We start from the raw sequence: 27880 nt of genomic DNA, 5'->3' as shown, positions 1-27880 counted from the left end.
TCATCTTTCCAAAATGTGTTCTCTCATTTCCTAATGTCCTTGTTGCCTTTCTTTTTGCTGTTTATGATTTATTCATTTTTAATCCTTTACTAGTATTTTAGTAGGATCTGGAGAGGTAGAGAGAACTGAATGGGCTTAATCCCTCATGTTATCAGGAGTCCCTACTCATCCCTTAAATTTACCACCTCCCTCTGAGAAGTCCTCTTGCCAACGTCAGACCATAGTGGTCTCTCCTTTCTTTTTTTAAAAATATATCTTCATTGATTTCTGAGAGAGGAAGGGCAAGAGAGAAGGCAAGGGAGAGAGGGAGAGGGAGAGGGAGAGGGAGAGAGAGAAAGAGAAAGAGAAATATCAATGATGAGAGAGTCGTCATTGATCGGCTGCCTCCTGTACACCCCCAACCGGGGATTGAGCCGGCAACCCGGCCATGTGCCCTGACTGGGAATCGAACCACGATCTCCTGGAACCTAGGCCAATGCTCAACCACTGACCCACGCCTGGCCAGGCTCTCCTTTTGTTTAACTGCTAATTTGTTTAACATAGAACTGTATTCTGTTTCATTTTCATTAGCCTTGAGTTCACATATTTCTGTTTTACCCACTGAATATCCAGTACAGTGTTAAGTGTTCACTATTTATAAAATAAGTAACTATTATAAGTAATTTTATAAATTTATGACTCTATTCCTATCATTCAGATTCAATTTTTATTAATGTCTTAATGAAGTAGATCAATGAGCACATTACATCATGGTTTCACAATGTACCACCTTCTTACACATGACAGGAGGTACAAGATTTCATACCCAAATCCCCAAATGGAAGGCACACTGCCACCTCCTGGATCAAGGCTAGTAACACAGCCCTTAAAGGACAATACTACAGCTCCAAGTTAAGTCAAAAGCAGATCTAAGAAAATTATACGAGACTCTGCTTTCCTTTTAACAAATGTTAGGGGTCATGTAACTAAAATAAATATTGATAACTATAGTAATGAAAAGTTTAGACCTGAATTCAGGTGATTTACAGAAAGTTAAATTGACCTGTTAACGGGATCTTCCAAGTTCATCTAAGGAGCCTCAGTCCCTTCTGTGATTTTTCTGACTTTCCTTCAAGCCTGGATTCAAAATTCTCTGGTGGTCAATGTTTTTGCTTGAATGGCTAGTAAAAACTTTGTTCTGCTCTGCTCTATCAAATGCAGTGACAAATCAGGTGTGATGAAAAATGAGACGACAACATGCAGCGCAGCCATACTTCATCACATTTCAGACTGCAGGGCTGGAATTCACTCAGACTACACCCTCAGAGTGAAGATTTGTCTGACTTTGATTTTCCAAATCAGGCTTTCTTGGACAGAAAAGAAGCGGAGGGGGTGGGCAAAAAGGGCAAAGTCAAACCCTAGGTACCGATTATAATAGACATGAAACAAACAAAAGATTAAAGCCAAAGTTTGGGGAATCACAGCATTTTCTGCATTCTTGTGTTTACTGGACTTTTTCCTTTGGGAAGAGTCTTCCATTGTTCTGGAAACACAATTTAAGTTTTGGTCAAGCATGTTTGAAGTGTGCGCCTACCCTTTCTTTCAGGAAAGTCCTGAAAGCAGGAGTGATCCAAGGGCAAGAGCACAGGATGCGGACTGAGATGAGGAGCTTTGCAGAGTGCTGTGACCTCAACCTTGGCAGGATGGTGGCTAGGTTTTGCTTCCTCTGGTTTAGGCCAGCTGGTAGAGAATTCTGGACTTGAGGGGGGTCCACGTGCAAAGAAGCAGTGGACTCCAGGAGCATAGATGCCTTCTTTCCTCTTCTCTCCCATAATGCTGAAGGCACCCTCAAGTGTTATGTTGTATCAAACTGCCTTCTAATATAACCTATGAGTGGGAGGCTAACGGCAGGGCCTATGCCCCGCTTGGGGTTCAGCAGGCCTGTGGACGAGCAGAAGCAGGGAAAGGAGGCTATGAGGTGGCCACAGCAAGGAAGCCTGCAGCAGCAGCAGCCCAGAGGAGAGCTGACTAGGGGCAGTCAGGATGGATGTGTCAGCACTTGCTGGGCTCAACGTTTCTGGGACCCAGTAAACTGATGGTTTCCAGGGACACAGGAAGAAGGCTCAGGCCATCTGGGGCTATCAAAGGGATGAATGACTCCCCTAGACCTGGAGCCCTTGAAGATACCTGGTGACAGTTATATAAATCCATCTGAATCTGGAGCTCTCTCTGGAGTCTGCATAAAGGGGGCTTCAGGCAGCCTTGCAATTTGGTTTAAAGAAGGGCTGAAGGCAGTGAGGACCTCCTTACAGCATCCCGCCTCACCCTCCATAATCTCTATCTAGTCATTACTGAGGTAACAATAACCAGAGCTCTAAGCCTGACAGTCAATTCAGAACGCTCACCCGAGAGGCCCACAGGTTGTGAACCAGGGACCTTAGCCTCTGCAGGCCCCGCTCAGGCAAAACTTCAAGGCTGTGGAAGGTAAACAGGCTTCTCTTACCTTCCTTCCATTTCCCAGATCACTCCCTTTTCACTCTGGGATTACTCTAAACTCCCCCTTGGCTGCTTTTGGACTCCTTCAATCCTCTCCAAGGCATGAAGTGGTACAGGTATTATCAGATAAAATTACCTCTGCTAATGGACCAATGAGCTCATGTTACTTCTTTCAAATTATAATATTGTTTAATAATAACTTGCCTGGGCCAAAGTAAAACTGCTAAGTATCCCCAAGAGGTCTAGGGTAGGTTTTTGGGCACTGTAAACCTGCAGCATGCCAGAGGGGAGATGCATTTAGCAAGTGCCCCCTCTGGCACTTCAAGGTGGCTGTCTAATCCGGGGTCGGAGAAGAGAACAGTCAAGTCTGTAACCAAGCAGAGCTTCCAGCCCGGCCAGACTCCCAGAATAATACTGCCCTGCGTTTTGAATTGAAGGCTCTTAGGGCTAAAATCAGGTCAGTAGCTAGAGAACCAGACTGGCACATCAGTTGTTTCAATTTATTGCTGGGTCATAAATAGATGAGTCCTTTCCTTTGGTCCTCTCGCCATCCTAATAAGCTACCACCTGCCCCATGAGCAGTAACTAATCACAAAGAACCCAAGGACGTTTAGCACTCACAAAAGGCTTGATACAAAGAGTAGAAAAGAGAGGGTTGAACATGGCATAATCTTTGGGATAGCAAACCAATAACCACAGAACTATGGCAACTTCTTGGTCTCGACCTGGCCTTGTCATTGCAAATGCACCATTTCACCCTAATTCAGGATCTGCCTTGACTTCATAGTTTTTGCTGTGATGTTACATGCATATTCGATTATCCCAGTGAGAATAAATACCAAAGTCACCATATTTTATAACTTACATGGGCTCCATAAAGTAAACATCGAAACAATTTATTCATGATGGAAACGGGGAGGCAGGGAAGGTAGAAGAGAAACAGCTATCTGTATGCCAGTAGTTAAAACAGACCCTAGTATCCTATACAGACTCTTAGCCATTTCCCACCACACACACACACACACACACGCACATGCACATACAATGTACACACACACATACAACCATACACCTCCTCCCTCTCTCCCAAGGAAGAACTTCTGCACAGTCCTTTGTGACTGCACTTTTGTGACATCTCTTCCTCTCCAAAGTCAAGTCTAACACTTATTTTAGACCCAGGTTCCACACTGAAGTACTGAAGGCAGAAAGAACTTTCTGCACACACACCCTCCAAGTCCCTAGAAAGACCCAGTAAAAGACCCTGTGACACACTGGAAAAGGGGCCTCTGCTTGGTGGAGGAAGATGGAGCTTCTGGCGTGGCCATGGCTGGGCACCAACTTTGAGGGTCCTCCCTGCTTTTGAGGTGACACTCCCTCAGTGACCTCAGGCCTCCCTGTGTGACCAAGGCACAGAGATCAGGCAACTATAGCAGGACAGAGCAAATCAGGCTCAGAACAGGACCCAAAGAAACACTAATTCCTTTCCCATGTGCCACCTACCCAATCCAACCACCACAGTGACAGGCAGAGTAGGCCTTCAGGACCTATCTGTGGTTGACTGAATAAACTACAGAACTCATGCAGGACTGTTGGCCAACTCCCTCCTCTCACCATCTTTTCTCCCCAGGTTTCAATATTGAACAACACGACCAAAAATTACACCTTCACATTTGCTAAATGTGCTGGAAGGCTTCTACAGATATCGAACAACCTTGCTAATAAAATTCACTTTCACTTTGATTCTTATCAGTGTGCTTTCAGCCATGTACGTGCTATTTTCAAAAGACCCAGTGGGTGGCAGTAATACCAAAGAAATGACAGCTGTCCTTTCCTGTTAAGTGACTTGTTCAACACTGTATAGCGCAGAAGGAAGAGCCTGATAGCTGGCAGACTAACGTCTGCCTGACTCCCAGCTTCAGAGAACAATTTATCTATCTCTCAGAGCCAGTTTCTGAGATGATATATGCAAAGCCCTCGGTATAGCGTGTAGCACACAACAGAGTACATATAAATGGCAGCTACATTAATCACTAAGCCTGTTTGAACTGCTATGACCAACAAGAGTTCCACATGAGAAACAGAAAATTTCTATTCCCTTTAAAAGCAGTTTCAAGATGGGGGGAGGAACTATCTGAACACAATCCTGTAAAAGAGAATAAAATTAATCCCCACTGATGATGAAAAGGCCTTCAATGTCCAGGCAAATTCTCTGAGCCAAATTTAAAAGGTTCTTCATCTGGATACTTCATCTCTTTCTACAGTGCTTAAATTCATTCATTCACATATTCAGCAAATATTTATTAACTTCATATTATGTGTCAAGTAACACTCTTTGGAAAAAAGTCATCTCTTTAAAAGACACTGCACGTGTGTAATCCCAATGATATGAAGACAAATTCTAGTTCCCAATGAATCCACACTCATCATGTCATCCATGCACACAACCTTCAGGACAATTCGCTTCTTGTAGGACAGTGACGGCCTTTCCAACAAAATCTTGGAGCACATGGTTTGACAAAGGTCTTTCTGATTTGTGCATTTCACTTTAAATTCAGCAACATGTATTATATACCAGACACTGTGTGAGCTGTCACAAATACAAAAAATCAAAGCTATAGCCTCTGCTTTAAAGAATCTCAGAGCCTAGAGGGGAATCAGGCAAGAATTAGCAACTATCCTAAAGAGTGAAAAATGCAATGATGGAACCCCAAGATGCAGGTCACAAAGCTCAGCTGAGAGACTGACAGCAACACAACCATAGTGGGGGACTTTAACACCCCACTGTCAGCATCGGACAGATCAAAAAATCAACAGGGAAACACAGACCTTAAATGACTCACCAGACATAATGGATTTCATTGACATTTACAGAACATTTCATCCCAAAGCAGCACAATACACATTCTTCTTAAGTGCACATGGAACATTCTCAAAAACAGACCACATGTTAGGGAACAGGGCAAGTCTCTACAAATTCAAGAAGATTGAAATCATATTAAGCATCTTCTCAGATTACAATGCCATGAAACTAGAAATCAACCACTATAAAAAAACTCAAAAATATTCAAACACATGGAGGCTAAATAGCATGCTATTAAACAATGAATGGGTTACCAATGAGATCAAGGAAGAAATCAAACACTTCTTGGAAAAAAATGAAAATGAACAGACAACAACCCCAAATCTATGGGACACAGTGAAAGCAGTCCTGAGAGGAAAATTCATAGCATTACAGGCCTATCTCAAGAATAAGAAAAAGCTCTAATAAACCATCTAACACAACAACTAAAAGAACTAGAATGAGAACAACAAGAAAAGACTCAAGGAAATAGAAGGAAGGAAATAATAAAGATCAGAGCAGAAATTAATGACATAGAGACTAAAAACACAATACAAAAAATCAATGAAACCAATAGCTGGTTCTTTGAAAAGATAAATAAGATTGATGCACCTTTAGCCAGGTTCACTAAGAAACAAAGAGAGAGGACCCAAATACATAAAATCAGAAATGAAAGAGGTGATAAAACAACCGACCCAACAGAAATAAACTTAACCAAGGATGCAAAAGACCTGTACTCAGAAAACTACAGGACACTAAAAAAAGAAATAGAGGAAAATATAAACAAGTGGAAGAATATTCTATGCTCATGGATTGGAAGAATTAATATCATTAAAATGTCCATACTGCCTAAAGCAATTTATAAATTCAATGCAATTCCTATTAAAATACCAACAGCATATTTCACAGCTCTAGAACAAACATTTCAAAAATTTATATGGAACCAAAAGAGACCCCAAATAGCTGGAGCCATCTTGAAAAAAAAGAACAGAGTGGGAGGGATCACTTTACCAGACATCAAACTGAACTACAAAGCCATTGTAATCAAAACAGCCTGGTATTGGTACAACAGACATATAGATCAATGGAACAGAACAGAGACCCCAGAAATAGACCCAAGCCATTATGGTCAGTTAATATTTGACAAAGGAGGCAAGAGCATACAATGAAGTAAGGACAGTCTCTTCAATAAGTGGTGCTGGGAAAATTGGAGAGATAGATGCAAAAAAATGAAGCTAGGCCACCAACTTTCACCATATACAAAAGTAAACTCAAAATGGATAAAAGACTTAAATGTAAGTCACGAAACTATAAAAATCCTTGAAGAAAACATAAGCAGTAAAGTCACAGACATCTCACATGGTGGAATTCTCACTGATACATCTCCTAGGGCAAGAGAAACAAAAGAAAAAACATACATATGGGACTACATCAAACTAAAAAGCTTCTGCACAGAAAAAAAAAAAAAACCAGCCTCAAAATACAAAGGAACCTCATGGTCTGGGAAAACATATTTGTCAAGGATGTATCTGATAAGGGGCTAATTTACAAAGTGTACAAAGAACTCATACTACTCACCAAGAGGAAGACAAACAACCCAATTAGAAAATGGGCAAAGGACCTGAATAGACACTTCTCCAAAGAGTATATACAGATGGCCAAGAGACATATGAGAAAATGCTCAACGTCGCTAATCATCAGAGAGATGCAAATTAAAACCACAATGAGGTATCACTTCACACCTGTCAGAATGGCTGCCATCAACAAATCAACAAATGACAGGTGCTGGCGAGGATGTGGAGAAAGGGGAACCCTAGTACACTGCTGGTGGGAATGCAGACTGGTGCAGCCACTATGGAAAACAGTATGGAGGTTCCTCAAAAAATTAAAAATGGAGCTGCCTTTTGACTCAGTGATCCCACTTCTAGGAATATATCCTAAGAATCCCTAATCAGAAAGAATATATGCACCTCTATGTTCATAGCAGCGCAATTTACAATAGCTAAGATCTGGAAACAGCCCAAGTGCCCATCAGTAGATGAGTGGATAAAAAGCTGTGGGACATTTACACCATGGAATACTATGCAGCTGTAAGGAAGAAGGATCTCGTACCCTTTGGGACAGTATGGACGGGCCTGGAGAATATTATGCTAAGTGAAATAAGCCAGGCAGAGAAAGACACACATCACATGATCTCACTTACATGTGGAATCTAAAGAACTTAATAAACTGATGAACAGAATAGATTCAATGACATGGAAGCATGGATCAGACTGATGAATCTCAGAGGGATGGAGGAGGCTGGGTAGGTGGAGGGGGAGAGATTAACCAAAGAATGTATATGCATATATGCACAACCCAAGGGCACAGACAATGGTGTGGAGAGGGACTGGGGACGAGGATGGGATGGGGTGGAATGGGTCACTGGGGAGAAAAAGGGACATCTGTAATATTTTAAGGAAAAAAACACACAAACACAACAGAAAAACAAAGCTCAGCTGATAGGGTCAAGAAAGACATCCCCCAAGGAACTAATTAGAAGAATACAGTAGGAATGCAGGAACTAAAAGGAAGGAAATAATGAGCACTTAAACTAATAATAATGGGAAACAGGTTAACATTTTTAATAATTTTAATGCAAATTCTAAAGCAAATCTTGGGATTTATACTTCTTCAGGCCGGTCCCTATACAGATAACACAAAATAAATAATGCAACTGCAGTGGTTCAAGAGTTAGAAGCAGCATGTTCTGCACTGCTCTGCTATTTTTTAGCCTTGTAATCATGGAAACATTGACTCTGAATCTCCTTTTCTTATGTTAAAAATGGCAATAACACTACCTGCCCTGACTACCTTCTAAGTTTCTTTTAAGGATCACATAAGAAAATATGAGAAAGAACTTTTTTGCTTTTGGAATACTTTTCTATTCATCTAAATCAACTTCTTACTAATCACTTGAAAAAAATTCAAGTAATTCAAAATTCAATACAAATCTATAAGCTATACATAAAAGGCTAAATTTTATTGTTTGTCCTATACCATAAAAAGACAGTACATTTAGCAATGCATAGCATTAATAAATTCTGTCCTAAGTGTACTGCAAAACACTGAGGCTATACAAATTATGATCATTTCAATAATTTATATCTGGAAAATTATCTTTGCAAATAGATTATGATTATTTAAGCAATTGTAAGCATAACAATGTATGATGCAACAAAAATTACCAATAATGTAAAATAAAGTTTTAAATTTGACTGTATTATTAATGCTGATAACAGCTATAGGATAGGGACCTAGTATTTTTTTAACAACTTGATAGCTTCTAAAATTAAGTTGATCTTAACAACATTCACAGGATCCCCAAAATTTGCTAGGTTGCTACTTTTAAACATTTACTAAAATTGATTCTTGCTGTTAAATTAAATTGTATAAATATCAACTGAGCACCTAACTAGGTGCAAAGGACTGTGACAGGTACTGTACAGAACAAGGATGAGTGGAATATTAGCCCTGCTTTCAAAGGCTTTTATAGACGCCACACACACAACACTCACACACGCGTGCACGCCAGCTATATGCTAATTACTATTCAAACATTTCCAGTTCTTAACTTTTTTACACCTTGCTTTAGATTATGTGCCTTTAGTTAATATATGATGTGGATATCTTGAGTAAAAAACCTGAAGGATTAAATCTAAGGATGTTGTGGCTCCTCAATGAACCAATATAAAAAGTCTAGTTAAAAGTCTCTTTCAACATAAATACTAAAAATACGTATCCTGCAAGTAATTCTGTTAGTGAACTGGCACAATGATATTAAAAAGTCTTATAAAGAAACAATCTAGTTATCTACTTAACTTCCTCTATACAAACATAATTTACTCATAATGCTAATGAAGCAGCCTTGTCATGTGGAAATCATGCTACACTTACAGGGCACTGAAGAATGTGTCTATATCTAACATTTAAAATGACTTATAAAATACTGATCTTTACAAATATACCTCATTATTTATATTTTTATTTTCAGAAAAAGACTTATAAATAGTTCACCTGAATACATGTCTCACTAGTTAAATCACAATTCACTTTATAATTAATTAACTTATATCCAAAGACAGTACTTTTCTGTATGATTTCATTTTCTTAAAAGCAAAACAACACTTTATTTCAGTAGAAAAAAATTTACATGTGAAAGTCAAAGACAATAACTTCAGTAAAAATGGAAATCAACCACCATATCTTTTCTTGAGTTCCTCAACAGAATTATCCTTCAATCCTGATTTCTCTATGTGATTGAATAATACATGTGCAACTGAAAAAGAAAAATAGTATTCATGTTAATCTCCATTTTTAAAAAATTTAGTGAAATAAAAATTAGAGTAATCTGATCTGTTAAATAAAACTTTTTACATTTCAAAGTAATAATCATTAAGATTATTCATAAATTCTAATTCAGATATTTAAAAAGCCAACCCAAGAATAGAAAATTATACTGCAATCCAATGTTTCTTACCAAAATGTTTTGCTCTAGTAGTAAAAAATTTCCCCTATACCCTCAATGACATTAATCTTACAGAGTAAACTTAACTCATTCTAAGCTTCCTAAAATTTTTACTCTATTTAACAAGCGTATTTTTACCTAATATTATAACTAAGTGTTTTTCAAACTTAAATCATTTTATTTCAGAAGAAAATTTTATATCACTACTCTAAATTGAAAATTAGCAATAACATCTACGAAATCATGTTTGATGGGCTAGTTATACATTTTTATAATATATACTAAAAATACATATATAACTATTAAGAGTTCAAAGATCTTCCTATGAACCATGTAAAATCTTTTTATTTCACACCACTGAATGGTCCACACTCAACACTTTGGAAAATACTGTTATAGTTCATCTATTTCTCAACATTAAAACTAGCTAATAGTTGTTAATAATAATGGCAGTAATGGAAGATAATAGCAGGTAACATTTATTGAAAGTTTAGTTACATGCTAGGAACCATTATAAGTGCTTCCCATGTTTAACTTAGTGGACATTGGTAACCCAACCAAGATTGAAGGCGAGTCTGAAGAGCCAACTCACATTCTTCGAGTACACTTGAACTTATCACATTACAGTGGCAAGAAAATCATTCATTCAACACGCTTCTACTAACAGATTATTACGTACTAAGCACTGTTCTACACCTGAGGCCTAGAAAACAGGGTAGAGGCAAAATTCCTGCTTTCGTGGAGCTTTAATTCTACTAGGGAGAGAAATAATAAACATATACATGAAATACCACCAGCTAGATATATATTATGAAGGAAAATACAGCAAGGTAAGAATACAGAAGGTGACAAGGGAGGGGAAGCAGGCAGTTACTTTAGCTAGGACTGGTGAGGAAAGGTATCTCTGAGGTGGTGACTTTCAGGGGGAAACTTCAATGAAGTGAGGGAGCTGGCAATGTGAAGATATGTGGGGAGATATTCTAGGCCAAGGGAACAGCTGAAGGTAAAGCCCCTGAGGCTAAATTAAGTCTGGCAGTTTTGGTATATTAAAAACATCAAGCAGTGTGGTGGGGCAGAGTGACTGAAAAAAGTGGTGGAAGATGACGTTGGAGAGTAATAAGTAAGAATAATACTTTAACTGAAGATAAAGCAGAAATTTCTTTTGGTTTAAACTCTATTTTAAAATCTCTCTAAATTACATATTCACATCCCTAAATACAACATAAAGAGTATTTTTCTTACTGACTGAGACTCATTCAATGTCACTGCTAGATACATAAAGAAGAAATAAAAAAAGGAGCCCAAAGTACACTTAGCTTTGGAGGTTTGAAAATGGTACGAGTTTTCACTATCTTTAAAACTAAAAACACTGGTACTCTGGTATTCTAAAGATTTTTTTCTCTTTCCTAAAACTACAGTATAGTCCAAACTTCTAGGTAACTGAAGTTTCTGCAGAGTTTGATCTTATTTAAATTAGAGTCTCCCAAGAGAACACTTTCTGTCAAAGACTGAGCTGAACGAATAAGGGATCTAATCCTTCAGGCTCATCACCTGCCACTCTTCACCCCCTAACTCTACAATCCAGTCACACTGTACTTCTTTTACTTTTCTAAACTTAATTGGCTCTTTCCTGCCTCAGAGTCTCAGAACACATTTCTTCAGTCTAAAACTCTTCCTTACCCACTTCATTGATTGAATCCTGTCATTCTTTGAGAATTCGGCTTAAATCAAACAAACTCAAGGAAATTAGCTCTCACAGAATGGGTGAGATGTCAGTGCACCCACAGCCAGTCACATGCCCCCTGTGACAGGGAACCTTTACATGTTGCAAGACAGCAGGACTCAGCCATTCTGTTATTACTGAATTTTCAAGTAGAACAGACTAGACTCTAGAGGAGGACTGCCTAAGTTTAAATCCTGGGTCTGACTTCTAGCTATATGACCCTGATTGCATTCCTTACCTCCCTATGCCTCAGTTTCCTCCTTTGTAAAAGAGGAATGATAATCATACCAACAAATCATAATGTCATTAGTATTAAAATTTTTAATTTTACTTAATTATAATTAATTTTAATTTTATTGTATGCACCTTGAACATAGTAAGCATTCAATAAATGTTTGCTATCATTTGTTTAAAAAATAAAGAACAATATGAGAATAAGGAAGTATGGCAAGGCTTTGCTTGCAGAACTCACTTTTCTTCTCCGGTTCTGACATAAACATCACTGCCATATCAAACCTTCTTAGCTCAGAAAGCCTTCGTAAAACTTCCAAGATGAGTGACGGCCTTTCTTTCCTGAAATAAGCCAAATAAAAAACAAACGATCCATTAAAAGTAGTTCATTTACTTCTTTACTAACACAATATTTCTAACTATATATAAATAAGGTCTTCATTTATCTTTTTCCCTGAACACTGTCTTTATTTTAAGTACCCAAATGAAAAAATGTATCAAATCAACTAAAGAAATTATAATATTCTCAAATGTGAGGCTTGGCACAAACGTTATTTATCTGTTAGAACACTTGTCACTTCCATATCCTACTTTTCTCTAAAAAAATTAAACTTAATCATTTCCCTTATTATTGCTTGCACTTATCATCTCTTTACAACTTCTGCAATAGTAAAATTTCACTAGAGCTAATTTTGCCATATAAAAAGTAGTAATAATATCAAAATGAATGAATTTCCCAAACCACTAGAAACAGCATCGCACTACAATATGAAAGTACAACTAAAAAAATTCAACTTACTCAATATAAAAGTCATGCAGAATTTTAATGATTTGGTTGAATACATCTGGATCTAGATTCTTCTGAAACAACTTAGGATACAAGGATGGTTCGATTTTCTTGGAAAAAATATAGAGTTAGAAAATTAAATTATGGTAACATTCAGATATAAATAACATATAATAATTGCCAAGGTGAATACAGTCAAAAATAACTACTATGCATTAGTACATAATGAATAATAATGGTGGGAGGTCACACCAAAATGTAGTTAATGATAGAAGAGAAAAGGTTAGAGGAACTGTAAAATAATCACTCTGTACAAGTCAAAGAAAAACCTCATGGCCTGGCAGGGGGTGGCTCAGAGGCTGAGCATCAACCTATGATCCAGGAGATCCCAGTTCGATCCCCAGTCAGGGCACATAACTGGGTTACGGGATCGATCCCCAGTCGGGGGTATGCAGGAGGCAGCCAATCCTATGACTCACTTTCTCATCATTGATGTTTCTATCTCTCTCCCTCTCCCTTCCTCTCTCTGAAATCAATAAAGATATATTAAAAAAAAAAAAAGAAAAACCTCATGAACAGAGAGATATACAACACCCTGAGAGACAGGAAACTTGAGAGCTCTCAAGGAGCAATAAAAATAGAGAGTTTAATTACATGAGATAGTTTATTTGGAAGTAACTATACTGCATAATTATAAGGAATTATTACTATAATTACACTGGAGAAAAACTATATTAATCTATAATTTGGTAAATTTCATATGATTTGATTCTTTTTCTTGAAGCGAATGAAAGCTCATTTTCAGGAGAATGACTGCCTAAATATTACAAGCATTACTTGACACAAAGAAGGCATTTAATGTATTTTAGCTTCTTTCCCCATCTTGAAGGATGAAGAATTAAGCTGAAGTTATGATATATGAAATCAGATTAAGTTATTCTTAGAGAAGAGAATTCAAAACAGAACCTATTTCCAAAGGTTCCCTGGTTGCAAATATTTTAAATGGTCCGGCCAGGGTAGTACATGTATCAGGCAAGGGATAATAAAAGCATTTTCTACAATCATATTACACAAAAAGCAAATGTAACACTATTATTATATAGTGGCAAAGACGTTCTTTGAGCTCTTCCTTACCGTCAAATACTGATATAACATATCTGGAGAACTTTTCAGTTGTCTGAAATCAGATTCAAGCTGGAATGAGTTGGTAGGAACTGGAGGAAGAACGGTTGTGATAAACTGAGCAGGAGTTTCGTCTACTACAGAAATCTTCTCACGGAAAGACTGACATACATCCTGTTTCAAATTAACTTGAGGTCTGAAATATTTCAGAGACATCAGTCAAACAACTGAAAAGAACCAAAATTAGTCAAAGCTTAATAAGAAAACATCAATGGAGATTTTTAGATTTCTGATTTTGCAAATATTGTATTATCTAATTTCATTCTAAAAACACTAAACTTTTTCAGCTGAAAATATATGTATACTTTTCACAAGACATTATCCCTCTGCAAATCTGCACATGCTACATGACTATTCTCACCTGCAGGGCTATAAGCCTGGCCACCTTTTGAGTATACCATTTCTATATACTGTATTCACTACATCACATATACTTACAACTCAGCCTTTCAGAAATCTGAATTATCAGTTTCAAGAAAGACATTCTGAGAAGGAAGAAATGCTTCCTCCTCAAAAAACAAAACCTACCTAATTAGTGTTTTCCCACAATCCGTATTATTCGAAATTGCCTGGCAAGCATGGCTCAGCAATTAGCATCAACCCATGATCTAGGAGATCATGGTTCAATTCCTAGTCACGGCACATGCCCAGGTTGCGGGCTCGATCCCCAGTAGGGGGCAGGCAGGAGGCAACCAATCAATGAATCTCTCATCATTGATGTTTCTATCTCTCTTTCCCTCTCTCCCTTCCTCTCTCTGAAATCAATAAAAAATATGTTTTAAAGAATTAATGTTAAAAAAAACACATCTAATAGGATTGTTGAGTGTAACGCAAGAATATATGAATAAAGTGTCAAGACCCCAAAACAAACCTAGTCTGTACCTTTTATATTCTCATCATTAAGGAAACAAGTGACTATTTTTTAAAATTCCAAACAAAATTTAAACAGCCTACAAATAATCTTAAATATGAATAGCTAGAATAATATCTGAATTCTACATTTTTTATAAGCTTTCTTTTAAAAAAATTTAAAAATTTTGCTGAATTAAAAGTGAAACAATATACTGAAGTTCTGGGGGGGGGGGAATGAACAAAATCAATGTTAAAGACAATCTCTAAATTCCCCACTATGGTAAAGGAACAGTGATCATTCCTTATGCAAAAAACGTCTCTGAAGAGTAAGAACAAGTGAAAAAGAAGAACTAGAACATGAGCTTGGGCAGTTCAAAAAATTACAGCGATGAGTACAAACTAAAACTTTCATCAGCAATATCCATTTTCTAGTGGAATTATTAAATCCTGGGTCTGGCTTTACCATTCTAGAGATTACCTAATGAGAGTATTTCTACTTACTGCAGGGCTGAAGTCTCACTGATTTCTTCTATTTTCAATACTTTTGCTTTTGGAATATCACCTGTGGGCAAAAGGTCGTCCTGACCTGAATTCTTCTTACTGGCGGCGCCTGTGGTTGCTGCTACATTTGCTTCATTAATCGGATTACTCTCTGGAGCAGCAGCGGTAGTGCTCTCTGGTACATCAATAGTCTGTATCAAATTACCAGTTTCTTCAATAATAACCTTCTTGAGTGGTTTCTAAAACAATTAAAATCAATTCCTTAAATCAACACATAAAGGTTTCCTATTTTAGGATTATAAATTAAAAGGTTGCAGTGTTCTTACAGCCAATATGCCAGTTATAAGTGAATTCATTTGATGGCTAGACAGACGCAGGAGTCATACTCTGTCTGAGAACACAAATAAAAAGATGCATAGCACCTACCATATATAGGCCTAAATAGGGGAAAGAAGATGTATATATAAATAATTACAAGGCAATGGGATACACACCATGAAAGGTGAAAGCACAAACCTGTAAGAGAACACAGAGGAAGGTAGATAAATATTGGCATTGGCGGAGATGTCACAGAAAAATTCCCCAAGAATGACAATGTGGAAGATTAACTATGGTATGGTCGGTCAGTGAAAAGGTGGTAAGTCCGATGGGGCTGGTGCAAGGGGAGGAGTGATGGAGACAAAGCCTAAAAGGCTCGTTAAAACAGCTTATAAAAGGACTTGTGTGCCATGTTAAGGAGTTTGGAATTTATCCTAGAGCCAATAAAGCCAAGAAAAAATATGACCAAACTGAGAGCAGTATTGTGGGTTAACTGAAGGCAAGAAGAGCAAGGCTAGGATTAACCAGCATTCTGTATGAAACAGACCAACATTAAAACCTGAATACATTTTCTATATAAGTGGCAGCTGGACAAAACCAGCCCAGGATTAAAGGTTTGCCAAATAATATTCACCCACTAGGTAAGTACTTGACCATAATAATGGTTCTTAATTTAAAAAAATAAATTGCATTCACTCTTTCAATCATTACAAGTATCAAACATTTTCAATTTCTTCTAAAGTTTACATATACAGTAGTACTCATATTTTTAACGAAAAACTTTCTTCAGTGTGCTGTTAAGTGTTCAATCCAATTGTATAGTTGAATTTTAAATCAAAAAGTTATACATATAAAAACTTTGACATACATACTAAACTCAATGTTAAAACCAGACATTTATATTAGCATAGCTAAGCTAAGACCTAATGGGAACAATTGTTACTGGATAAATGCACATAAGAAAGCTATTAGCAAGTTTGTTAAAAGAATCCTGTTAGCAGTTCTATTTAAAAGATAATCATGTAAAGCTAAGGCCTTTGCTTTGCTGAGAACTATCATCAGCAATAGTTTTCTAGTAAGATATTGACCAAGAATGGAGCTTTGTTAGTGTTAAAAAAATAGACTATAATCTGACAGGCAATAATTACTGAATTATATCTATACAGTACCACTTAAAACCAAATCCTTTCATTGACAATAGATGTGTAAGCATGATTCTAATTAACAAATTTCCAAATAGATGATCTCTGTTAACTGCAGACCTGTAGGTACTGAGAGCTGCTAAAGGCTATTGATGATGCTTGGGAGAGATGGGGGAATGACAGTATGCAGGTAACAGATGTAAAACTCAAAAGATACCATTATAGAAAGGTTTATGAAAAGATATCAAAGGTTCGAGTCATTACTTTTTTAAAATTAAAATTTAGAAACATGATGTTTTATTTAGCTCTTTATTACGGCCATTTCAAGAAAAAGGAGAAGTAAGAATAAACAGAAAGGGAGAAAGAAAAGGCGAAGTACCAAAAGAAAGATCTTGAAGCTTTGATATGGGAAAACAGAAAAATGAAAATAAAATACATATTTTACCAGAGACTACGAGATCAGGGAAAACTTTCAGTTGCTACCACCCTATCAGGGAACCCCATGCCCTTGCTTAGCTGATGTCCATCACTGGTCTCCCACACTCTCTCTGGAGATTGGCCTGAAGTACTCCCAGGCTGCTAGCCCTTGACGCACAGGCTACCTTGGCCTAGCCTCTCACTTCAATAAAGTAAACAACCCTAGAACCCTCTCTCCACTTTCTGGACTTTCTTCCTTTCCGGACCAATTTTCTCAGTGACCAGGTAGACTCACAAATATGTGACTGAGAATGAAATTAACATTTGTCTCACCTGACACTGCCTTATTTATTCCTTTAAACTGTGAGGTAAACTCAAGAAAAAGCAAGGATCACACAGGGATTGGGTAACTTGCCTATGACTTCAAAGTTTATAAAGTGGGGTTCAAATCAACTCTAAAAAGCATTATGCCAAACTGCACCTTCCATTTTTTAAATAAATGTCCACATTTTTATTATGGAGGCCTATTATAAAAACAAACAGCCTTTTCCCCCCTTTCCTACTAGAATAATTTTGTTTGTGCTGGATCATTTACAGAATGGTTTGCTCCCAGATCTCACTGTACAGAGGGGTTCTGAGATTAAGCTACAAGAGACTTAAATTCATATTGCTCTTCACAATCATTAACATAAACTGACTTTTAAAGTGAGACAGAAGAGAACCCAACAGATTTATAAAAGCTGTTGAGGGTATCTTGGCCATGGGACATTACACATACAAATCATTCCATGATTTATGGAATGGCAATGTCTGTTTAATTATGGACAGCAAAGTCTGACAAAGTCTTTTTTAAAACCTGAATTAGTTTTTGTGAAGAAGTTTACAAAGTTTAAAAGTTTAAATCACATTTAATTAAATATTTAATCACCTATTGAAAAGAATAAAATAGCAAATGAATATAATGAATGAAAATGAATATAATGTACAAAAGCAACTAGCTTTATGCCTGGCACATAAAACAAGTACTATCGCAGAAAATTCAAGAATAAAGTCACAATAAGAGCACTGGAAAAGTATTAGGCCAAAGATTCCCCTATCTGCTACTAATCTGAAACATGAACTTGGCAAAACTTAAACATTCTTTGCCTCACTTTCTTTCTTTGTAAAAAAGAAGATAAAAATATCTGCTCTGACTTCTTATAAAATTGTTATTTGTCTCAAAGCAATGTCCATGCGTAACAGTTAATTCTAGAGGGCAGAGTGAGGATCATGATCAGTGAGGGGGGAGGCAGGGAAATTTGGGGGGAGGGGCTGATGTCTTTCAATTTTTTGAACTGGTTGGTGGTTTCATGGGTGTTCACTTTATAATTATTCTTTAAATCAACGCATCTTGTGTACTTTTCTGTATGTATTTTATCTTTCAAAAATTTACATATATATTTTAACTATGTCAATTTTGGAAAGTTCCCCAGAGTCACATTATATTATTTGCCTTAAATGAATTCAATTTTAAAAGGTTAGCACAGCCTGGCTGGTGTGGCTCAGCAGTTGAGCACTGACCTATGAACCAGGAGATCGAGGTTCCATTCCCAGTCAAGGCACATGCCGGGGTTCTGAGCTCGATCCCCAGTTGGGGGCATGCAGGAGGCAGTCAATCAATGACTCTCTCATCATTGATGTTTCTGTCTCTCTCCCCCTCTCCCTTCCTCTCTCTGAATTCAATAAAATTATATTTTAAAAATAAATAAATAGCCCGGCCGGGTGTGGCTCAGTGGTTGAGTGTCAGATCCAGGCGATCAGGGTTCGATTCCCGGTCAGGGCACATGCCCAAGTTGTGGGCTCGATCAATGACTCTCTCATCATTGATGTTTCTATCGCTCTCTCTCCATCTCTTTTCCTCTCTCTGAAATCAATAAAGATATATTTAATAAAAATAAATAATAAATAAATAAATAAAGCTTAGCACAAAACAAACTGCTAAATTCATGACAGCTACTCTTTTTGTTCCAATATTGCAGGAAAAAAACTTGGCTTTGTTAGACTTAATGAAAAACAATATGATATACCAAAATGTGCAGTACATACTGTAAAATATAACCTTGCCTATACAAATTTAAAAGTATTTTTTAAATATTCTAAAAAGAGATTTCTTTTAAGAGATTATTAATTCAACAGTTTGTTTTCAACTTTTATTCATACCACACTGATACCTAAATAGAAAAAAAAAAAGACAAGTGTTTTACTTACAGTTGATCCAGGATGAAGTGGATTATCAACGGCTTTTATCACATTTTGCCTTTGAGTAGAATCAAGAAAGACATCATCCCAGTGTCCTTTCTCAATTAATTCCTTGAAAATAGATTTGTAATCATGACTATAAAAATATTCTCGTTAATTATGCAACAAATAAATGTGTTTATGTTGCAGAAAATATAAGCATATTTTGGTGAAAAGAATATATTACCTTTTTAATTTTAGAAAGTTCAGTTACCGCTTGCTTATTTCCAGGTTCCAGAAGTAAAACAGTTTCAAAATCTAAATTGAATTTTTTAGAAATATAATAAATTAGTGAAAATACTTTATAAAGTTCAAAACATGATATATTTAGTTAGTTTAGTAACCCCATGTATATCTCGAGAAGTTTTACTCAGTATGCTAGGAAACAGGTGAGCAATAACAAAGACTAACATTTACTGAGTGCTATTCTCTGTATGAATTCTCCTGTTTCCCTCACTACAACCTCACTTTACAGATTATACGACTAAGGCCTAGAGGTCACCTAACTTACCAAAGTTCACACTGCTAACAAATGACAAAGTAACTCCTAACTAGATTCTCTTAGGAGAGAATCTAAAATAATTCCATGTAGTAGAATATTATTCAGACTTAAAAAGGAAATTAATTGTAATACATGCTACAACATGGATGAAACTTGAAGACATTATGCTAAGTGAAATAAGCCAGACACAAAAGGACAAAATACTGTATGGATCTACTTATATGAAGTACCTAGAATAGTCATATTCAGGGACAGAAAGTATGGTGGTTACCAGGGGCTGAAGAAAGAGAGGAATGGAGAGTTACTGTTTAATGAGTAGAGTTTTCAGAATGAAATGATGAAAAAGTTCTGGAGATGGATAATGGTGATGGTTTGCACAAGGTGAATGGATTCAATGCCACTGAACTTAAAAATAGAACAGTAAATTTTATGTTATGTGTATTTTACCATAATGAAAAAATGCATGGGCTACAGCTGAAGCCAGGTTTAGAGAGAAACTGACAGATTTAAATGCATGTATCAGGAAAGAAGATAGACTAAAAATCAATTATCTAGGTATTAATGTTAAAAAATGAGAAAAGCAGCAAATTAAACCTAAAGACAGTTAAAGGAAGGAAATAAAGAGCAGAAATAAATGAAACAGAAAACATACACAACAGAAACAAGTTGGTTCTTCAAGACAACTAACAAATACTTAAAAGACAGATCATGGAAAAATAAAATAACTAGTATCAAGAAAAAAAGGGAGTGGGAGCATCACTACAGATCTCACATTATCCTCTACCCACCAGTGGCTGATTCCCTTCCTTTTCATTCTTGCCTTTTTCTTGCTTTTTTCTTCTCACCTAGAATTCAAATCTTCAGTAATTTTGATTGGCAACAAGCCAGATTGTATTGTATGCTATCAAAAGATAATCAGGTCTAATATAGAAGCTGCATTCCTTCAAATCTGCAAACCTATTCATGATTTAACCTGAGAAAGAAAATGTACTTCTTTCTCTAAGTTCTGTATCCTTGAACCATGGGAAGGCTACGAAAATCTCTGCTTCTACAAGTTGGGAGTCTCATCAGGATGAGTGAGTGCCTGTTGTTATAAAAATAGTCATACCTTGTTTGGCCTCATTTAACTTTCCCAAAAATGTTCTTGCAGTTCCTCTTCTGGCAAAAGCTTTAGAATATGAGCCATCTAACAAAATAGCTTGTGTGCAGTCCTTTTCTGCCTCTTCATATCTATTAAACATAATATAATTACCAACTGGGAAAATGCAGCCTATAGAAAAACTTCACATAAACTGAGTTTCTAATAAAAAAAAAGCATGCATATAATTTCAATTACCAACCCCCAAATCTCTGTTTGAGAGAAAAAACGATTGTAAAGTTTTATATTCTCACCAAATCTCGGGGAGGGAGAAGGCAGCAGATTAAAGGAAAGTCAGAAGAGGATGGAATTTGGATGGTAAATGAGCAGAGCAGATGAAAGAACAGCACTGCTGGTTGTCTGCCACCCCCAACCTCAATAAGCGCACATTACGTTAACAATTATGCCTGCCATTGATTTTCCAATAAAACATCATTAATATTTACCTATAGTACACATTACCTAAGGAAAAACAACCCACACAAAACATTATACATGTGAAAGTATACCATCTGGCACTTCATGAATTCTACTCAGTCATGCAACCAACAATCAATTCAGTCTGACTGGGTACTGCTCTACGATAACAAGGACCGAAGAGCTGAAACAAAAAACTTGAGACCTTCCTATATATTAAAGTGATGTTAATAGTTATTGTGGCCTGGCCGGGCGTAGCTAGCGGTTGAGTGTCGACCTAGGATTCAGGCGATTGGGGTTCGATTTCTGGTCAGGGCACATGCGGGGGTTGTGGGCTCGATCCCCAGTCCGGGGCGTGTGGGAGGCGGCCAATCAGTTATTCTCTCATCATTGATGTTTCTATCATTCTCTCTCCCTCTCCTTTCCTCGCTCTGAAATCAATAAAGATACATTTTTTTAAAAAAATAGTTATTGTGAATTTATTTGGCATAATGGTATTGCAGTTACGTATGAATTATCCTTTAGAGATGAAATGCCATGTCTGCAACTATTCACAATTCAGGAGGGAAAAAAAGCTGAAACAAATATGACAAACAAAGGTATGGCTTTTTGAAATCAGATGATTTGGTACCGGAGCTTGTTATACTACTTTCATGAAAGTTTGAGAAGTTTCAAAATAAAAAAATTTTTTTAAACAATCTCCTGTGATTACATTCTCCCCAAGACCGAAGTAAATATCATACTACCCTCAAAACAAGATCTAATGTGAACAAAATCAAATTTTCTAATGAACTTAAACATCTCTGAATTCTTTAATTCATTTTTCAACAAGAAAGAATATGCCTGTGTGTGTGAGTATCCATGCCCCTACCAATATGTTTTCTACCTGACTGATCAAATCATTCTCCCATCCATACTTGCACAGCCCCCCCCACTCTGCAGGATAAAGTCAAGCTCCTTTGCCGAACACAAAGTCAGGGGCCTGCCTGACTCTCCAGCATTATCCTTGCCATTATTCCCAGAATAACAGCCATAATATGGACGACTTGCACTTTCCAGAAGAGAAGTTACCATGAAATTTCCCTCTCCTAAGCCTCTGAACTCCACATGGACACTAGACCTGCTTTTTCACCAGTCTAACCCTTCAGATCTCAGTCAAGTTCGCATCCCTGTTTGGAAAGTTGCCTCTCTTTATATTCCTCATCTAGTCTGTATTGTATGACAACAGTCACCATGTGGTAGAGAAAACTTCTATATTAAGTGTGAATCTAAAAGATACACTAGAAAAAATACAAGTAAGAGTCTAACTTAATTTAAAATATATTGTTAACTTACTATAATATACTAATGTGATTATCAACTAAAACAATAAAATAATACAATAAATTAGAGCTCTCATAAATGTAGATATAATCTCTCACCTATCAGAAGGTATTATTCTTGGCATTAGTCAAACCTAAGAATCCAGGTCTTACAATTTTTAAATCATGCGCAATTCTTGAATAGCAAAACACCAAAATTTTCATAAGCTAGTAAGACATGCAATAATCTTTACTCTGACTAATCAAAGTAATATATCTCTAAGTTATGTCTATTAGTTTCAGTGAGGTTAAATATACAACCAGAATGTACTTCGACAGGGATTCCTAACTTGAGGCCCTTTGAGGAACCTGAAAATTTGGGTAGGAAAAATATTACATCCTTATTTTCACTAACTTTTAAATATAATTTCACTTTTCTTTTGATTATAACTGTAGATAACAATCCACAGTAAAATTACAGATGTTTTCATATCACATTATATTTGTTACAGATATTCCAAAATATTGTTTTCAGATATCGCCATTTCAGAATTACAGTAGCAACTTAACCTGCTACTTGTTTGAATGTGATCATAGCATCCCTGTTTACAGATGCTTCTATGAAATAGCTAGCCAACAACTGGGCAATGCGATCCCTGGTAGTCGCTCAATGCCAAAGGGTGAAGTCATATGTTATCATACTAGTAACATAATCATCAATGTTGCTTTCAGAGTAGTCCTAATCCACACTTATTAATCAGTGTGTGTCAAAGATCACCCCCAAATTCTAGTGTCCTTATTCAAACCTTCACATTAATATCTTATAAAAAATTTTAACTTTAATGTGCCTATATTTTAAATGTAGTTTCTCATTATGCAGTGTGTTTAAAAACGTATATATCCTAGGATATCACAAATTTTAATATTTTTAAAACTATATTTCAATATAATTGGTTTCCTTTATAATCTTAAATGTATAAGTATATACTTAATAATTCTGAGAAAGGTTCACAAGGCAGTCAAAGGGGTCATTGGCACAAAACGTTAAAATTCCTATTTATAATATTTATAACATTTTTTTTTAATTCTGTCACTAGTGTGTAAAGTATTATTACAAAAGATACAAAGAAATGTAAGACATAGTTTCTGCTATCAGATATTATGCTGACTGCCCAACCTGGAGCCCCAGAGTGTATCTAGAAATAGCTGGAGAATATCACAGGACCAAGTCTTAATGCCATATATAATCAATTAGCAGTCTCAATGAACAGCAATTCCCTTTTGTTATATACGTATATGTATAAACATATTTATAAATATATATACAAAAAATACTTCCAGATAAGACTTTGCCCAAAGGATTCTAAGGTTAAAAATAATTTTCAAATCACTAATTCAGAATAACATGCATAAAGCAATTTAAAAAGTGCTAAACTGTATAATGCCAGACTACTTAAGTGTAAAAACAGTTACAAGAGCTAAATTTACTTAATATATACTATGAAACACTTTCTCTCATTTTAACTTTAATGCTTAAGAGTAAATAAACTTTAATTTATTTAGCCAATATGCCAATTTAAGGTAAATTTCATTTTCATCCTGAAAAGCATCATCAGACATTATCTCATAAGCATTTCTCCATGTCATTAAAATGCCTTTGGAAACATTAAAAAAACCACAATACTTACTTCTGAATCTTCAGATAGGCCATTGCTCTGTTAGCTGGAAGAAGGGCATTATCGCCATCTGCTGCTATCCCTCGAGTATAGCATTCAATTGCTCTTTCATACTTTCCCTCTTTGAAAAATCCATTCCCCTATCATTTTGGAAAGTATGGAGAAAAATGAAAACATATCAAAATAAATTAGTTAAATTAAAATCTTAAACACTGCAAGGATACTATTCATCAATTTATTATACAAATAATTAAAGTATATTCTAATTGTTAAAAATCTAGTCCATGATACATGTTTTAGAATCCATTAGTTTGGTTTCTTTTATAGAATGGTGTTACTCTCTTCAGTACTAGATACTTAATAAATATATATATATACAGATATTTACACATATATATACACACACATATACGTGTATATATAAACTACTCTATTACTCTGCAGCACTAACCATTACTGTACTAGTTAAGTATTAAACAAAGCTTAAATTTAAAAGCACATTTCAATAAATACAGACCCAAATATTATACTCTTTAGTTATACTTGAAGCTGTACAAAAGAATTTCATAACTCAAATAACTTTTGTGAAAGAACAGAGTACCAGAACTGTACAACTCACTCTTCAGTCACATTCATACACCTAAATATAGGATAAATGAAGCTGTATTAAAATGTATATGCTAGATTTCACTGTAACATTTATAATCAAAGTCAGGTATATCACAATCAATAATCATTCCATAAGTATTTATTAGGAGTCTTCTGTGGGTCCATGAAAAGCTATAAATATACTAAATTAAATCTCAACTCAGAATTCCTATTGGAATTTTTATCAGAAATAGTCCAGTGTAACTAATTTAAAAAATTACAAATAAGAATGAATTATAATTTATTTCTGTTAAATTTATAACTACATGTAAATATGTTAAAATGCTCAAAGTAATTGTTCCCGAAAAGTTTTGTTTTTTTAAATTATGTATTAAGTCATTGATTCTTCAAATTTTGAATTAGTAGGCTCCAGAAGTTTTACTACATTTAAGTTCCTACTGACATAAAATTTTACTATAATATTAGAAAAGACAAAAACTTAACTGATATGTAAGAAACTAAGAGTAAACTCAGCAAAATACATATGGTGGAATTCCTCTGGATTACCCGATCTTTCTCTGAAATGGCCTGCTGCTTATTCTGCTGCTCTTCAAATTGTTTTTTCTCTCCTTCGGTTGACTTAATCACTGTGTCAGCTTCCTTTGGGTGTGAGTTTTCTTTGGATGTTAAAGCCTAGGAGACAAAGACGCTGATATATATACTAAATATATATACATATTCAAATATATTAGAATTTCTGCCACATTTCAAAAAATAATATTTTTACTAAGTCAAAGTCTTTCTACTTATAAAAATAAAAAGCAGACTATAATAAAGTTAAATGTGCACCTTATTCCCATTAAAATAAGTAGTATCCACTAAAAGTAAGTGTTCTTTTACTTATTCATAAAATATTTATTGAATTTCTACACAGGCCTGGTACTGTTCTAGGAACTATTTTAAAAAATAAAATGGGTAATTAAGTCCACATCACCAAATTTCGCAAATTTAATTTTCACAGTCATTATTTAAGACAAAATACAAAAATATACAATACAGTTCACAATTATAATCAAGTTGATATATTTACCAACAGATTTTTATGTGCAATAAATAATGGCCATATTTAAAAGCAGATTTTCCCCAATCATTGTCATTTTTTTCTCAGTTTCAAAAGATGGCAAAATAATTATAACTGATTCAACAGCAAAGGGAAAGGAATCTGTAACTGTTCAGTATCGTTTGATGGCAAATCTTATATTTAAGTAATAACTACTTCCTTACTGTTAAAGAAATAGTATATAAATATGCTAAGATATAAACTACAAAGATGCAACTTAAAAATTACAAAATCAAAGAAATATGCAAAAGTTTAGTAGAGAAATCAAAGCTCAAGCCAAAACAAAAAAATAAAATCAGTGGGATAATGAAAAATAATTCTGTCACCTGGGAAAAACCAAAGTAACAGTAGTTCTAAAGATCTCAGACAACTTTCTATAATGAAGATTAATTATGGATCTTTAAATACCATTATACTACCTCTTGTTTGCAAATCTGTTTGGTAAAGCTCTATAGTACAAAGAATTAAAATTAGAAAAATGTCTGTATTAAATAATCTATAGTACAAAGTCTATGCTAAAACCTTTACTTCATCAAATATAAGTAATGCAATTAATTTAAATAACTAATTTACCTGATTAATTTTCCTGAGTTCATTTGTTGCTTCAAAGTTATTTGGTTCCAGTTCTAATACTTTTTCATAATCTGAGTAAAATAGAAGAGTATTTGAAAGATAAATATTTAAAAACAATAATCATTTGTTGCAACGTGTGACAAACAGGCAACTGTCCTATAGCAAAATTTAGAGACACTAAGAAATTAAGAGAAACTAACGTTAGGCTACTGGGCTCTCTCATTCTCCCCCAGGACAGACAAAATCCTGACAGATCCCCTTCTTCCACCAGCCCCAGGAAGGATTCTTGCTATCATAAGTTGCACATCATAAAACCAAAAAGCAGCCGAATCTTTTAGACGTGAAATTTATTCAAACTATAATTTATATTACATAAACCAATTTTATGGAATAATAAAATGCTTACAAATGACAAATAAATAAAAATGTGTTAAGAGCTTTACATGCATTATCTCTAGCCTCACAATAGCCAACAGGATGTTTTCACCCCTATTCTACAGATGATAAACTGAAAATCAGAGAAGATACATAACCTTTCCCTGGTGACACAGCTAATACATGGTGGAATGAGAATTTGAACCAAAGTCTAATTGGTGGCAAATTATGCAATCTTTCCCAAAATATCAAGATAACTTTTAAATTACAAAAAATGAACTTTATTCAAATACAGGAAGCTCCCTGAAGGTAGTAACTCTGATTATCCAATATCCTTTGTATAACATCTATTAGACTATTTAATTTTTTTAGATAATGATGACCTGGAAAATATTAATACCTTTTTTGGCATCCTCTAATTTTTGCAAAGCAAATCGAGCAGCACCTCGTCTTGCATAAGCCTTTGTATAACTCCTATTCAAGGCAATTGCTAAACTACAATCAGACTCAGCAACAGCAAACCTGCAATTTAAAAAAATTTAAAGTTATGTTAATAAAAATAATTTGTTAAACTAAAACTTCAAAATTTGTTTCTGAAATCCCCAAAAAGGGGATTAATTTCCCAACTGACGGGACGTTTCCCACCTCCTTTTACTTAGTTAAGCCTATTAAAAGCAGTAATTTTTGATGATAAAATGTTAAGTAGCAGTACCTTTAAAAGCAAAGAAAAAGAATGCCCACTATCACTGTTTTTTCTCAGTATTGTACTGTAAGTCGTGGTCAATATAGTTCCATAAGAAAGAAAGACAGCTAAAAAGACTGGAAAGGAATAAAACTGACATTCTTAGATGATACAATGGTATACCTAGAAAACTCAAAACAATCTAGTGACAGTGTTAGAAATAACAAAACTTAGCAAGGTGGCTACTTTACTAGAGA

The 27880-nt window shown here is 35.5% G+C and overlaps 1 protein-coding gene across 2 annotated transcripts in view; it reads right to left on the bottom strand.

Annotated features, from left to right (window-relative positions):
* Positions 1–9320: 9320 nt before the first annotated feature.
* RPAP3 (RNA polymerase II associated protein 3) overlaps positions 9321–27880 on the bottom strand; it is a 29689-nt gene continuing 11129 nt past the window's right edge. The window contains exons 6-17 of one of the 2 annotated variants that reach the window (XM_087814701.1): positions 27342–27463; positions 26567–26637; positions 25378–25566; positions 24298–24425; positions 20862–20983; positions 19439–19509; positions 19222–19323; positions 15098–15336; positions 13697–13880; positions 12575–12672; positions 12017–12117; positions 9321–9632 (exon numbers count right to left, since the gene is read on the bottom strand). In XM_087814701.1, the coding sequence (XP_087670827.1) occupies positions 9547–9632; positions 12017–12117; positions 12575–12672; positions 13697–13880; positions 15098–15336; positions 19222–19323; positions 19439–19509; positions 20862–20983; positions 24298–24425; positions 25378–25566; positions 26567–26637; positions 27342–27463 (1513 nt within the window). In that variant the 3' untranslated portion in view covers positions 9321–9546. The remainder of the gene's footprint in view (positions 9633–12016; positions 12118–12574; positions 12673–13696; positions 13881–15097; positions 15337–19221; positions 19324–19438; positions 19510–20861; positions 20984–24297; positions 24426–25377; positions 25567–26566; positions 26638–27341; positions 27464–27880) is intronic. The other variant, XM_087814702.1, reaches the window with a different exon arrangement.

This window comes from Miniopterus natalensis, chromosome 2 (genome assembly GCF_054644295.1).
Source record: "Miniopterus natalensis isolate mMinNat1 chromosome 2, mMinNat1.hap1, whole genome shotgun sequence".
Taxonomy (NCBI): Eukaryota; Metazoa; Chordata; class Mammalia; order Chiroptera; family Miniopteridae; genus Miniopterus; species Miniopterus natalensis.
Note: the sequence above shows the minus strand (reverse complement) of the source record. Positions and strands in the feature narration are given on the sequence as shown.